The following is a 16,054-nucleotide window of genomic DNA, read 5'->3' on the forward strand; positions in this document are numbered from 1 at the left end:
CCTCGAGAATCTGGGGAGGGGAGAACAAAAGAATTCCTTTCAACACACAGTTAAAGTACAAATGGTAAGAATAAAAATGACAAACATTTAACAATTCACTCTAACACACACCAATTAGTTAAACTGCAGGAATGTCTTAAAGACATAAAGACCTGGATGGCCACTAACTTTCTGCTTCTTAATTCAGATCAAACTGAGGTTATTGTACTTGTGTTAGTGTTTGGTGAGTGCTGAAGGAGAACCCAAATGCAGACACCGGAAGGGAGGCAGAGAAAAAGGCGAGGAAGAAACTTTACATACACAATAATTAGCAACGAGAGACAAACGAAGGTTTCTGAAAGAAGCTCAATAAATCTAAAATCCCAGAATCTAAAAAGAAATGACTAACACAAAACATTGGGTCCAAATCTCTAACAACCGCACTCTAAAAAGACACTTACTCTGGATTGCATTACCTTGGCTTTTTCTCAGTTGGGATCTGACAGATAGCCAGCCCAAATAACACAGACATATCACAACATTTTAAAGCTACCCCAAAAAAGTGGGAGAAACGTTTCATCACTCATCCAAGTGACTTCCTGCATGAACAGAATCCACTCTTTGGGATTTCCTTACCTGGATCCTGAGTATCAGCATATTTTAAAGCCACATTTCTTTTGCTGTATGGATTTAGGAGAGCCATCATGTTGGATTACTTGCTCTAGAGGTTGGTAGGAGCTGTGCTTTGAACTGTATGTTTCCTCCATTTGTTATTTGTACTAAAATAAGCTGACTGTGTGGAAATACTGGGACCTGGTGTGATCGCTCCCATAAAGCTAGGTCCTGATTGGCCGTCCCTTGTGAGAATGTCATGCATCCTTTTATCCTTAAGCATCTGAATGGTACACAAGAACATCTATAAATACATTTTCCAAACTGTCAGACTTGTTTATTTTTTGTTTTGGCATCTTCAGACATTTGGCCAACGTCTTGCTAATCAGAACCATTTACCCTCTCACAGATGCCACCAAGATCACGCTGGCCCCTTCTAATGCCGACATAAATCAGGGTGAGAATGTGACGCTCCAGTGCCATGCCTCCCATGATGCAGCTATGGATCTTACCTTCACATGGTCTCTCAATGGTGTCCTTTTGGACCTGGAGAACTCTGCTGGGCCTTACCATCGGGTGGAGGGGGTGAGTCCTATAAAGTTTTTGCTGAAAAGAAAGTTCTTGTGAAGATACTGCAGCTTGCCTACCAATCGGAAGGTTGGTCGATCGATCTCCAGCTCCTCCTGTCTCTGTGTCAAAGTATTCATGGGCAAAATACTGAAGCCTGAGTTGTCCCCAAAGCATCCATCGGGGTGTGAGTGTGTATGCTTGGATGTATGTGACTTGTAGTAGAAAGAACTCTTGAGTACTTAAATGGAGTGCTATATTAGTACCAGTGCAGGTTTGAAAGCCTGCAGAAAATTCTAGTGGCTGATTTGATAACTTCTATCATTCACTCTTGAGACTATGATATTTAACTTTTAGCTCCATCAAGGTTTCAAGACACTGTCTCTACTTTTAAGATTAGGCTGCAAACTTTCCTTTTTGCTAAAGCATATAGTTAGGGCTGGACCAGGTGACCCTGAATCCTCCCTTAGTTATGCTGCAATAGCTGTGGGTTACTGGGGGATTCCCATGATGCACTGTTTCTTCTTCACCCACTATGTGTTAATAGACCTCTTTGCATTGAGTCATATCTGTTATTAATCTCTGTCTCTCTTCCACGATCGTGGCTCAAGAGTTGGGAGTTCGCCTTGTAATCGGAAGGTTGCCGGTTCGATCCCCGGCTTGGACAGTCTCGGTCGTTGTGTCCTTGGGCAAGACACTTCACCCGTTGCCTACTGGTGGTCAGAGGGCCCGGTGGCGCCAGTGTCCGGCAGCCTCGCCTCCTGTCAGTGCGCCCCAGGGTGGCTGTGGCTACAATGCAGCTGCCATCACCAGTGTGTGAATGTGTGTGTGAATGGGTGGATGACTGGATATGTAAAGCGCTTTGGGGTCCTTAGGGACTATTAAAGCGCTATATAAATACAGGCCATTTACCATTTTACCATTTTCCACAGGATGTCTTTATCCTGTCTTCCTTCTCTCACCCCAACCGGTCGCAGCAGATGGCCCCGCCCCTCAAAAGTCCCTCAAAGTCTCTTCCGTTTTAAGTCACATTTGTGCTCCTGTTAACAAGTGCTTCGTCCTCTGAGCTGCATCAGCCTCCATCTCTTCTTTAGGCTGTCCATTCACCATCCCGGTCTCCAGAGGCCTTACAACCTTCTCGCAGGCCCTCCTCTCTCTCTGGACCTCAGATGGCCTTCTAGCCTTTCTGCAGACTCTCATACTTGCCTCCCTCCTGATCTATGCCAGCCTTCCAGCCTGATCTCAGGCTCACACACTTGCCTCTCTGCTGGCCCGCTTTGGCCTCCCACCTTGAATGCAGGATCTCACACTCGCTTGCTTATCATGGAAACACAAAGACTTTAGATGAAACATAAAAACCTATTAAAGCTCCCTGCAGAGAGATTTTCCAGGTGATGCTATTTCTGAGAATTAATTGGTCAGTAGGCGGTGATTTCATGCCTAAACTGCTCATCTGAGTTTACACTGAAGTTACTGGGGTAAGCCAAAATCCAGGCCTCTGGCCACACATGTTAGGGTAAATGAATTCAGATAAAAGAAAGAGATCCACGTTTTGGTAAACTTGTTTCTCCAATTAAATGTTAGCAAACATTGCATGTAGCTTCAGTATTTGTATGTGGGATAAAGTCTAAATAAATAGGTTACACACACAGATCTATGCTTGTTAGGATGCAGTGAATGTTAGTTTGAGCTTTGAAGTATTTGTGGATAACCATAATAAAAAAAGGAATATCACCAGAATTGCACCGTAATGCTTTCATTTTTTTAAACAGGGTGCAGGTGTGGTGGAAATTTAATTAACAAAGTCCACAGACACGGTCAGCTGTAATCGACACCTTTATTCTCGTATGGATGAGAGAGAGTGGGCCTCCAGCAGGGCGCTGCTACGCTGGTCCCCCACAAGGGACCAAGAACAAAAGGCTCCACCATCTGTTTAACCCGCCACACGGTGCCTGGATGTCTCCAACTGTCTCACGACCGTGTGTGCAATAAGCACATATGTGATATGATCAATACATAGGTATTTCCATCACACAGATGTGCAGTGACCCAGTCTGTTCAGAGTCTTTGGTTCACAGCTCGGCAGCTTGTCTGAAACAAGCGTGACAGAAAACTGCTGCTCCATGAAAATGTAGTTTCACCTGAATTTATTTTGTAAAGAAATCAAAATTCCTGTACACTGAAAGAAACTGACCTGCTATAGACAATCTACTTTATTTTAATTCATTAATGAATTAAAAGGTGGCATAATTCACAGTATCTGAGCATGGGCCAGGGAGGTATACGCTTTTAAATGAGATTAACGTCTATTTCACATTCCTGCTCCTTATATTTAACTGTTTCATGAACGTTGATGTAATAAGATGTTGCTATAAAGGTCTAGCTTAAAACTGGCTGCGGTGTCTTGGCTAGCTATTGTCAGGGCTTAGGATATGCTGCATACCTAGCTGTTGTTTAGCATGTTTAAGTTTCAGTTTCATCAAAGCTTTTGAATGCACATGACCTGAGCATTGAACAAATAGCATATTTTCCTCATAATAATTATGCACTTTGTATTAAACTTCCAGTATCGATATGACTTATCCAGTCGATTCCTTATCGGGTCGCTTTCACTCAGCTTTCACTGCGTCACTGTTTTTCTCCTCTGACACCCGAACTGAAATCAGCTGACCAGAGTGAGATCGCAAGAACTGATAAGTGGGAATTAGACTACTGAGAACCAGTTTTCTTCAAGAATCAGTTCTTGATTCCCATCCCCAATTATACTCAGAATGACTGAACTCCATTTTGACTCATTTCATTTGTTCTGTGTGTGTGTCTGTGTGTGTGTGTGTCCTTTCAGAAGGAAAACACTGGTGACCTGCTGATTGTGAGGGCTCAGCTGAGCCAGGCGGGGATATACGTGTGCACAGCTCAGACTGTGGTGGACAGCGCCTCAGCCTCAGCTAGGCTGGTGGTTCGAGGTAAAACAAGTCCCAGCTGTCCTCTGATGTCATACTCTCACTATTCTGCATTTACATAATAAGTGTTTTTGTTTTGCTATATAAAGCACTTCGAGGTGACTGTTGTTGTGATTTTGCGTGGTATAAATAAAACTGAATTGAACTGAACATAGATTATCATGCTTGTGAGCATGTGTTTTAGATCACACTCAGAATATTGCCAAGTATTACCTGTGAGGGTCCCGTCTATGTACTGGTGTGATGTTTAGTTTGGGTTGTTTAGTGTTTAAGCTAACACTGCATGGGAAGACAGCTTCAGGGCAAAGAGACTCATATGATAGCTTTCTGTTTTATTGAAAGCAAATGTAATTAAACTCACTTACATAGTACTTTTTAAAAAAGATAAAGTTGTAGTTGTCACACTCATGTTTTTCAAAGACAGCACTTTATTCTATGCACTTAAGCGTTTGATCTACCTTTCATCCACACGTGAATCCAATCAGAATCCTAAATAAATAAGTTTGTATTTATTAAAGGCAACTCAAAGGTTTGATGAAAACACAGCTTTGGAAGTGGAAAGCTGCTGGACAAGAATAATCCCAGAACAACGATAAGATAGGCAGTCACACAAAAGCAAGAACACAACAGGAGGTGGATTTGTAAAGGAGTAAAGGGATCACAGGTTTTACTGGGAGTGAGGAGTAGCCCAACCTATACAGCTGTAATAATTCTGGAGTTAGCACAGTGACTTCTGGTGTTAAAGTAATGATTTGGCATCTATGTAGGAGTAGGCAGAGATCTGACATTTTGTGACGTGTGTTATGGAAGGTAAACCAACCTTTACTACTTTGTCGATGTGGAGATTCTGTCATATGTTTAAACTTCTCTTGGTTTGAACAGGACCCCCGGGACCTCCTGGAGGTTTGTTGGTGAAGAATGTGGCTGAGACATCAGTGGAACTCAGGTGGAGCTGTGGTTACGATAACCACAGTCCTATCGGCAAATATGTCATCATGGGCCGCTCTCCTCTGTCGTCTGAGTGGAGGAAGATGAGGACAGGTGTGTCTGTGTGTGTTTAACCATACACCTGAACAAAAGGATATTCTGTACTTACGTTGTGCTTCTAGTAATAACAAAAACCACAGTAATAACACTACCAATAACACAATGATAACAAAAATGGAGCAAAATGATTTCATGGCTAAAACGAAGAAATCGAGTTGAATTGATATTCTCACTGAGTTTTTATCAACTGTTCTAAGAAGTCAGGGATAGACTGTGGTTGGTGGTCTCAGCGTTTTCATCACATTCCTGCTCAGAGACTCAGTCAGTCAGTAGTACACACACACCAGCCTCTCCAACATTATTATAAATAACTCTGTTTTCTCTTCTGTATTTATCACACACATCTTATCTTCTAGATAACACACTGAGATGTTTGCCAGGACACAGTTTTTACTGGAACTAAAAACTGTTGGAATTAAATGTATACAGCCCTGAATGACATGCGTACAGTCACATACAGACACTTTATATTTTAAGGTAAAGACCCAGAGACAAACCCCAACAATCAGATGAGCCCCTGTTAGCAAGCCCTCTGTGACAACAGCAAGGAAACCTCCAGCAGAGCCCGGCTGAGGGCAGACTCACACTGTGAAACAGGGAATAATGCTAAAGATGAAGCTCAGACTGATGTGTAAACATACAGGAGCGGTAAAGAAGTGAAGATTGTGGTGATTCAAACATGTTGCTGTCCAAAGCCGTCTGCGTGTCAGATCCTTTCTCTCGACTTTTTTTAACACCTGCATGTTTCTGATTGAATAAAACCTACATCTGTACAGCATTAGTATAAGTATACTTACACACCCATCGGGTCTGGTCATTGGTTGTTATTAAAATGAACTGGGTGTGTCTATGTTTCATACATTAGCACAGTATTGGTCAGTAAAACTTTCCTATCAGTGTTTTTGATTTTTTTCATTTAAATAAACTCGTGCTTCCTCACTGTGCACCAGATCCAGTGAACATTGAAGGAAATGCAGAGTCAGCTCGTGTGATAGGACTGATTCCCTGGACGGATTATGAATTCCGGGTTATCGCCAGCAACATCTTGGGCAGTGGAGAGCCTAGCATGCCTTCCCACATCATTCGGACACTGCAAGCAGGTAAGGTACCCCAGGTGGCACATTTTAGGTAGTTTAGACAGCTGTTCATGAACCAAATATTTACATCAGAACCAGTGAGGGTCATCTGCCACTTTATTAATGCTATTACTGGTTTGGACCCCCTTTTGCCTTCGGAGCTGCCTTAGTTCTTTCTGGCATAGATTCACCATGGTTCCTTCGGCCCATGCTGATATTGTAGGGTCTTGCAGTTGATTTGTCAGCTCCACATCCGTGATACAAATCTCCTGTTTCATCCCAGAGGAGCTCTGCTGGACTGAGATCTGGTGTTACATCATTTGTGTGAAATGAACACACCCCACGTACTTTTTCAGCTGCTTCTCCACTCCACACTCTGTGGTCCTCTCGAGCCCCAGCGTCACTGAAAAAAGGGAGAATCTGATTACTGAGTGGCAGCAGCTGCCCTGCCAGCACCCTGGCACTGCCCTCGAGCCTGCTGCACCACCCCTCCACTGCAGCGGAGCCAGAGACCACACACCCCACAGTTTGATAGAAGCAAAGACAGAGAGCTAAATTCAAAGGCAGCCTGGAAGTCAAAGTGAAAAAATGACGTGGAATGCCAAAATTTCATCTAACTGAAAATGATCGTAGTTTATATGGCTTCCATGTGCTGTATGTATGCCAACATCCGGGCATATCCGGGGTTTTCTGAGAGTATATAAATACAAGAAAAGATTTGGTGTGTGGGTGCACTGTCCCTTGAAAGCAGTATTTTCCAGTTTTCAAAGCTACTTATACTACTGTACATTGATCCACACTTGTGGTTCATATTGTGTAAGTCATCTTGTGTCTTTGTCCTTTTGGCCCTCAGCTCCCACTGTGGCCCCGAGTGGACTTGCAGGTGGAGGAGGAGACCGTGATGAGCTCATTGTTACATGGACGGTGAGTGGAAAGGTCAAATTGGGTTTCTCTATTTTCCAAACAGAGTTGAATTTAGGTTTGTATGTTTTCAAAGTTTTCCATTCATTCATTAACAAATTGTGATTTTCTTTTAGTTTCATTCAAGTAGAATTTAATCTAGTATCAGTTTAGTTGTTACTGTTGAAAATGTTTAGTGTCATTTTAGTTTTATGGGCCAGATTATTGTCAGGTATTCCAGTACAAACAGATACTGTGATTTTAGAGGCAGTGGGCTCACAGTTAAGTAACACCCCAGTCTCATTAACACTAACTGCTGGAAATTGTCCACTCTTGGGCCAGACCCAAAACAGTGGTGGTACAGAAAGTCAGAGCAGCTGATTAATCCCAGTGGATCTGCATCTGTTCAAAAAGCTGAGGATCATTTATTTGCACACTGATTTGTTTTGGTTTCATGTCATTGGAATGAAGTGGAGATGAGTAAAACCAGGAGTGGATTGATTTGTATTCTTCATGAATGAACTGAAGTACAAGTTAAATTAGAGATTTTAAATATATATAATTATAATATATTGTATTCTTTCCCACTTAATTTTGATAGTTATAATACGTAACTACCAAAACAAAGTGGGAAAAAGCATAAGACACATACAGAGATGAAATAAGACAGAAAGACAGAAACACGAGCAGTTAACCATGAACAGTACTGGAGATACTGTGATATCACTGTGATCATGATGGTGCTACTGGGACAGCCGGGGTTCAGACTTGGTGTGTGAGAAAGTCTGAATTTGTCCTCCAGCCCATGGCCAGAGAATACCAGAACGGTGACGGCTTTGGGTACATCTTGGCGTTCAGAAAGAAGGGCACATCATCATGGACAGAGGTGCGAGTTCCCCGTGTAGAGTCCTCTCGATATGTTTACTACAACAGCAGTCTGGCGGCGTACACTCCTTTTGAAGTGAAGATCAAAGCTTATAACCACAAAGGAGAAGGCCCATTTAGCCAGGTTGCTGTGGTTCACTCTGCAGAAGAAGGTGAGTAACGGTGACGTTCAGCTGATTCCACTACAGTGTTATGATTGTGGCAGATGTCATTCCCAGTGTCCATCCTAACTGCTATTTTACATGGCTGCTCTAATTGCATGATAATTTAGCATCACTGCTTTGTACAAGCCCAGAGTTAGTTTGTGGTGGATGAAATATTGTGCAGACAAAGATATCGACTGTGTTTTACTGTAAATGTTGAACTGACTCAGTGAAAAGCCTCTGAGTTCACCTGCACAGCATTCTGTTTAAATAACACAAATGAACCAAGAAACTGTTTCTTAGGAGTTACTAAACACGTTTGTGGGGAACCACATGACAACCACGCCACTTTTCCTGTTTCCAGTTTAATCTGCTTCTATCATGAAACCAGTCCACCAAACCACCACATCCCAGCTGTGGATAGGTTTGAACACTGTTCAGATACTGTGTCACATTCAGTCAACAGCACGTTGGTATTAAAAGGCCTGGTCAGTGGACTGGTGTCTACTCTACCAGAGCACTCTGAAGTGAACATCCAGTTTACCAGCAGCAGCATCTTGGCATGTTGGACTTAAAACACACATGAGGTAGTTAGGGAGATGAAATACACCAGGTGATTACCCAGATAGGTAAAATAACATGGAGACAAGACTGATTTCCACAGGAGACGCAGAGGACAAGAAACAGAAGGAACCTGATATCAAGAAACCATCCATCCATTCTCCTCCACTCATGTCTGAGTTTGTCAAGCAGAAATACAGAAACGCAGACACGCTAAAGAATTAAACTCGAGTGTACACAGCTTGAACTTAAATCACCTTATTAATGCAAAGAAAAGAATCACTGGGTCCAGTATAATGACAGAGCCTTTGCTATCAGCCTCTGATAGCTGTTCATGGCTGACTGAAGTCTTGCCTAAAGAAGTCTTAAACTGTGGGAGTACACCCATGTCTCTTTAACTTAGGACAGCTGCAAAGAGTTTCTCATTAATACTGCAGTCTTGTTGCCAGTTGCAGCCAGCCGTGGTCCTCCACCTGCCTCTGTTTACAGAGCTGCCACTCGCTCAGTGTTTCTGAATAAACTCTCGATACTATAAGTCCCACCTGAATGTTTAATGAGGACATTAGCTGAAGCTCCCACCCTGCACGATTAGAATTTTAATGCATTGCATAAAAATGTAATCACAACTGTATAAGCTCAATTGGTTCTATATGTCGTTAGCAAGTTTACACATCTGTGCACTTAATTAAGACAAGGCACAGTGGTGTGTACAGTCAGTTCCTATTTCACTTGCAGGTCCATACACCATTCTTATATTTAGAGAAATGAGACAAACAACATTTCAGATCCAATGCAGAATGGAAAGCAGTGAAAGCACGGGGCGGGGATCTGTAGTATCAGTAGTTTCCAGTGTTTCTGAAGATCAGATTTCTGATGTATCTCCACCTGCAGTCTTTACTCTAACCACTAGAGGGCAGCCATAGTTTTAGAAAGGTTCACAGTCAGTTCACCTACAACTTGACTGATGGTAGTAGTTCATGTAAATAAGATTAAAATAATGAAAACCCTGATATATACCCAATGGGCTGGTTAATCAAGCACAGTAAGAACACAGTCAGCAAAGCTGCAGCAGAAAAATGGACAATGCTGTAACATTATGTAATTATATGAGACAGCGGACATGCTGACCTCTGACTGACTCCTCACAGAGCCAACTGTGGGACCTTCGAGCATCAATGCCACGGCACTGTCCGCCTTTGAGATCCAGGTTTCCTGGGAGCCTGTGCAGCAGCTCAGCGCCAATGGCATCCTGAGAGGATACGAGGTGACCAGCTCAGTGACTTTATCCCTGTAAAGCAGCATAGCCTGTAACTATCAAAAATATGTGGACAATCTAGAAAACATAGTGCAGTCACAAAAAGCTAGTCTCTTAGGTGATAACTGTGTGTATGGGAGACGCACGGCCTAAATAACAAAAGTAAGGAATACATTTCAGTAAATAATGTTCTGAATATAACAGATGCAGGAAAATATCAAAGGAAACTTCAGGTTCAGTTTTGACTTGTATCATTTTAACCTTGTGTTATTCCAAACTTTGTCATGTGCTGTGGACAGCATGTGTTTCTGAAAGTGAAGGCTGTGGTGTCTTAATACTGTTCACATGGAGTTTATAAGATAACATTAATAATAATAATACCTTTGAAGAAACCCAAGGATGCTTTAAAAAAGAGTATAAATATATAAAGTATATAAGCTGAAGAAAGACATTTAGAGAGTGAAAGATCTGTAGTGATGTTTGTGTCATTGTGCGCGTTATTGTGCGCGTTAACAGATCCGGTACTGGCGGCAGCACGAAAGAGAAGCAGCAGCGGACCGAGTGAGGACAGCAGGGCTGGAGCCGACAGCCAGGGTGTCCGGACTTCGACCCAGCACTCGATACCACGTCGCTGTTCTGGCGTACAACAGTGCCGGCACAGGACCGCCCTCGCCACGCACCACCGTCACCACCAGGAAACCACGTACGGGTGCAGCACTCTCACACAGATCTCTGTTAGGAACATGAGCGTGCACAACACAGAGCACGTGACATGAAGCAAAGACAAAAGCCACTCAGAGAAAAGTCTGCTCTCACACCGCTGCACTCTTCTGCTTTGCAGTTTGAAAGGTCACACGAACCTTTCAGACAATGTATGACTGTGTGTAAATTCTACAGACTTTAAATGTAATATCCAGCTGGCTGCTCTTTCATTGATATTTGCTCTTCATGATAATACATCTCAGATAATGAGAATATCATGAACACGTTTATTTCTTGTAATTTATTCATAAATGTAATATTTTATATCTTCCATATTCATTACATGTAAGTGACTCATTTCAGGACCATTTTTTTAATGACAGCCCATTAAAATCGGAACTCTAGTCTATCAGATTAATACATATTTCTTTTTCTGTATTGGAGGCGAGCTGGCTGACCCCCCGAGCACAGTAATACCCCGACAGGAAACCATCCTGCTTTTCTTCTACTGACTGAGTGAGGCTGGAAAGTTGTGAACCACGTGTTTTTAAAGGAGAGTTTACTCTGCTTACACTAATAGGATTTGCATATGAGCAATATAAGCTAAAGTTAGAGCAAGCTGATTTGAAGCTTTAATCACTTCAAATACAAATGTTCCCTGTGGAAGCTACATTCATGAACCATCTGTAAAGCTGTGTCACTCAGATGCATCCTGTGTGTAGGCCTCTCAGCTGGAAGGACTCTAAGTGTGTTAAACAAAGAGGTTCTTCTAATCACCACTCTGTCTGGTGTGACTTTGTTATATGGCGACTGGGTCAATACCCTCACAGTAATACATATGAAAATGGCTGCTGTTATTCAGGATGCATGATTTCTACTGAAAAGTATTATTTGGATTCTTTTGAAATGTGTTTTTTCCTTCTCAGCTCCCAACCGTCCTCCAGGCAGCGTGTCATGGAAGGCTCACGGCTCGCGGGTCACGGTGAGATGGGACCAAGTGATAGCCATGCACAATGAGTCAGCCATATTGGGCTACAAAGTGAGTACTGAATCTAAATAACACAGCGTAAGATTTATGTTATTTATCCCACATGTGGGAAATAATCCGAGTGTTTACTAGGCAAGCGCGTTGCATAGTCTTAATGCATAAGAGCTGAGCCAGGCTCTCACTGACGTAAGCTGCTGCCTGTCCAGTGAGTGATGCAGATGGTGGTCAAGATTAGCTGTGATACACTTTCACTACCCTGTACAATACCTGCAAGTGTTTCCAGTTTGCAGCCATTCACAGAGCCAGCCTTCCTGATCAGTTTATTTGGTCTTATTCAGTCCTAAGCACACTCTGTGCATGCAAGCTAAAGCAACATCAGTTTCTCACATTTTGGAGTTTGACCTGGAAAATCTTAAATGATTGTGACCCTGAGAACATTGATATGTTCTAGTAGAAAAACCGGGTGTCCTAATATTCATATGGAATACACTTCGATACCCACCTACATGTTTGGGAATTTAACAATAATAAAAGAATTGTAGTGGGATTGGAATATCAGTCAGCAGGATGCTATCGTTTACAGTGGCTGCCTGACTAACTGCAGAAAAGACCCTTAGTCTGAGCATGTGATGGCACACATCCAAAGTGGCCAGAGAACATTTGATCTATGCTTATTTGAGGACTTAAACTACAGCTTTGGTTCATTTTTAACGGTCCAAAGTGTTCTGTCACTCCACTGTATGGGCAGGAGGTGGCAGGTTAATATGTTTTATACATTTTAATCTGTATTTATGGTCATAACTTAAAGCCACTTGCATGTAGCATAGTTTACAGTGACAAAAATGAGTACTTGTGACATAAAAGAGAGTTGCAAGCCTTTACTTTGTAACACTCGATCATAAGAAAAGAGCAAGCCTGCGATAAGAGCTTACCTCAGCTGGACAGTTAGCAGTGCTGTGATTTGGACTTGGCTTTGGGAATATATAAAAGTGTTATCCTGGGAAAAAAATCCTTCTTTTTCATCCAGCATTCAGTGACTCGAGGATTTTCATGTATATGGTTCTGAGCACATAAAGGTGTCTTGGATTAACTGCTTTCTTTTTGATGAAGCACTAATGCTCGGTAAGGTTCATCGTGAAACAGGTCACCTCGTCTTGGAATTATGTGAACTAATAAACTGGCTGTAAAACAAAGTCAAAGATCATGTTTATAAGCCTTGTATCATGTTATAATTACCCAAAGATAACTTTTATACCGGCAGTTCAAGCTGATTTTATCAAATCAACAGATAAACACTGTAAAAGTGGAGACCCTGTAAAAAGACTTTGTTCTGTTTGCCAGGTTCTGTACAAGCACGAGGACCAGGCAGCTTTGAAGTTTCTGGACAAGACAAAGACATCAGTGAGCCTGCCGCTGCCAAAAGACAACGGTTACATTGTGCTGGAGATTTGGTCATGGGGCGAGGGCGGGGACGGGCCAGCACACGAGATTATCGTGTCCCGGGATTCAGGTGACAAATCAGGAAACACAAACCAGATATTTCTCTGGTTTAATAGTTCATTAGTTAAAAAATAGTGCAAATAATGAAAGGAAAAACACTTTTTACTACCTGGCTGTGTTACATTAGGTCAGATTTGCTACTTCTGTCAGCAGCATTTCTATAAACATGAGTGACGTGGTTTCCCAACACATGCCTCTGCTGTAGCATCGTCTCCACCCAGTCTAAAGATCTGTTTCTAAACTGTACAGACTCTGTTAGCTATGACAAAGTCTGGTCTAGTCTTCTTGAGGGTAACCAGCCACATGGCTTTTGTGCCCCTGTATTTCCATTTGTGAAGACATTTCTTAATTTCAGAGCCTCTCAGTGAAATACTTACCTCCTCAAAGACTTTAGTCCTCTGTAGTCTTTCAGGCCTTTTCATGCTGCTCTGCTGGCCAGTGCCTTGCTTTTAAGGTTGAGTCTGATTTGGAAAGTTTTTGTAGCTTTTTCAGCCTCGTGATTGATTCCTTCGCTCATATTTAAAACTGTCATGAAAAATGAGCAGGCCTCACCTAACCATGAATCTGGTTATTGGTCAGCTGTCCAGTTCATTTGAAGGCTGTTAACTTTGGGGACTGTGTATAAAAATATGTTTACCATGGACTGTCCACTCTCAGGGACCAGTGAAAACCCTTTATACAAACTATATTCACCTTTTTACACGTATATTTTTACAGCACTTTTATTCCATGCACGTACCCTCTTATCAATAAATAGTTGTACAGACGAAAAGCGACCCCTGTTTAGAGACTGGAGCCTGTCATTTATCCAAGGCCATGTTATCTCAGAGATATGGTTTGATAAGATTAGGATATTTATAATGTTGATCATAAACATTTATGGCTTTAAATGTTCGCAGTTTAGTGCATGCTGGTTATACATGAAGGTCAGTTATAACCGTTTTTATTTTTTGTACGATTCTTATTGTTGTTTTCAAACCTTCCATAGCTGTGATAGTAAAGCTGTTTCAAGTCATACTCTATTCACATGTAGAAAAACTGTACGCTGAGCTGTTCCACATGCTCTCTGTCTGTCTTGTAGGGACTGGTATGATGGTGCAGAAGGATGCCTCCTCCACACTGCCCTGTCCCCATGCCCACCTCCTCTCAGGCTTGGCTCTGCTCATTTTTGTGGTGATGTCAGGCCTGTGATCTCGGCACGTCGGAACTTTTTCTTATCGGTGGCTTGAAACTAATGCTCCCTTTTATGGATAGGTGGGTGTCGGTCCAGGGATGGGAAACACGGGGATTCACTTTTAATAATGACAAGGATCTTTTTAAAAATGTCTGAAGGAGGTATTATGTTTGTGTACTGGTCTCAGTATAAACCATGCCTTATTGGGACATCTGTGGCTGACATGCCACATTAATGTGTCCTTGAAACTGTAGCTGGCAGGACTTCAGGTGTAAATGTAGAGTCAATGTGTTGGAGGTCTGCGTGTTCACACCGAGGGCAGGTTGCTTACAGAGTCTTTTGAGTTACAGGTGATGTAAGAGCTGTAACTGCATTCATAGCATGCATTTTTCACTTTGCATTTACAAACTGAATTTGTGATCAAATACCAGAGAGGCTGACGGCTAAAGTCAAACGTTCTACTAAAACTGCCATGTGGCTAATTAGAGACTCTTTCATCTGTGTCTTATGTTTGAAATCACAAAGCTGTTCTAACCAAAGTCTGATGTGCTTCTCTTGTTGCTCACAGTGTGAACACAGAATAAAAGGCCTTCACTGAGGCTCTGAAGAACTGCTAACTGTTGGTTCCAGCTTTCGCTACTGTCTCTGCGCTTGTTTCACATGTCTAGATGATTATTATACTGTTTGATGTCTTGTTTCATTTCAGGGAATTGAAATTTGATTGTATTTAATTGTATTTCATTCTTTGTTTGTTTGTTTGTTTTTGTGCCTGCTTATTTGAATCATTTTGACAGGAATGTGAAAATACTTGTGTTTAGTGTTTCTTGGGTTTACTATCAGTGTCTCTTGTGCTGATAGGCTGAGATGAAAAGGCCAGAGCAGCAGGGATAGATGACTGAGAGAGATGAAAGTCCGATCACCAAAGTTATCAACAGTGTTGTAAACTGTCCTCATTGTAACCCCGTTATCAGCTCTTATGTAACAATTCTGCTTCACCACATTTTACAGGAAACATGTGGCCGCTGTCATTCTTGTAGTACATTTTTATCTACAGCTCGAGAGTTAAGATCAAACATATACATCAAGTGCTAAAAAACTGCGTCTTTGTCAATGTTTTTTTTATTATTTTGTTGTTGATATACTCAGAACTTTTGATTTGGTTTGAACGGCAGGTGATGCTTTTGTCTAAGATTTTGGAATGACAGGAATGCATGGTTTTGGTTTTCTTAAACTACCCGCAAAACACTGCAATGCTTCAAACTCAGTTTTTACTGGACGAGGTTCTTTTGTTATTTTACATCTGTACCAAACGTTATTGCTAATGCATGCAGCGCTTAATATGCTGTTCATTGTTAATACAGTTTGTTTTTAAGCCAGTAAGTGAGAAGTCACGCTGGTGGATGTTTTAATGTCTTTTATATTCCTGTGTTACATCAGTCACACTGTCCAATATTCAATTATCGCCATCACATTTCCCTAATCCTAACCACATATTGTAGTATTGTAGGGTTAGGATAAGTGTTCTAATGTAATTTTCTTGTAATATCCCCAAGTATTCTGTTAAAAACATAAAATTCCCCTTTTAGCCGCATCACAGTTTCCTAATAATCTGCTCAGAATAATCATGGAAATAGTTCTGTTGTCCTTACATAGGATAACAATCAATACATAACTGATAGCTGTGCATGACAGACACTGAAGATAT

The 16,054-nt window shown here is 41.8% G+C and overlaps 1 protein-coding gene across 2 annotated transcripts in view; it reads left to right on the forward strand.

The window, feature by feature from the left end:
* The window catches only part of cntn2 (contactin 2), a 122,368-nt gene extending 106,610 nt beyond the window's left edge, over positions 1-15,758 (forward strand). Inside the window, exons 13-24 of one of the 2 annotated variants that reach the window (XR_003220261.1) lie at positions 1,001-1,176; positions 4,001-4,121; positions 5,001-5,159; positions 6,116-6,265; positions 7,095-7,165; positions 7,944-8,178; positions 9,879-9,994; positions 10,502-10,688; positions 11,614-11,726; positions 13,017-13,185; positions 14,257-14,429; positions 14,918-15,758. Coding sequence is in view for 1 of the 2 variants with exons in the window: in XM_019355319.2 (XP_019210864.1) it covers positions 1,001-1,176; positions 4,001-4,121; positions 5,001-5,159; positions 6,116-6,265; positions 7,095-7,165; positions 7,944-8,178; positions 9,879-9,994; positions 10,502-10,688; positions 11,614-11,726; positions 13,017-13,185; positions 14,257-14,366 (1,607 nt within the window). In the remaining variant the exon portion in view is untranslated. Of the gene's footprint in view, positions 1-1,000; positions 1,177-4,000; positions 4,122-5,000; positions 5,160-6,115; positions 6,266-7,094; positions 7,166-7,943; positions 8,179-9,878; positions 9,995-10,501; positions 10,689-11,613; positions 11,727-13,016; positions 13,186-14,256 lie in introns of both variants that reach the window. The other variant, XM_019355319.2, reaches the window with a different exon arrangement.
* Positions 15,759-16,054: the final 296 nt, after the last annotated feature.

This window comes from Oreochromis niloticus, linkage group LG5 (assembly GCF_001858045.2).
Source record: "Oreochromis niloticus isolate F11D_XX linkage group LG5, O_niloticus_UMD_NMBU, whole genome shotgun sequence".
In the NCBI taxonomy this organism is placed as follows: Eukaryota; Metazoa; Chordata; class Actinopteri; order Cichliformes; family Cichlidae; genus Oreochromis; species Oreochromis niloticus.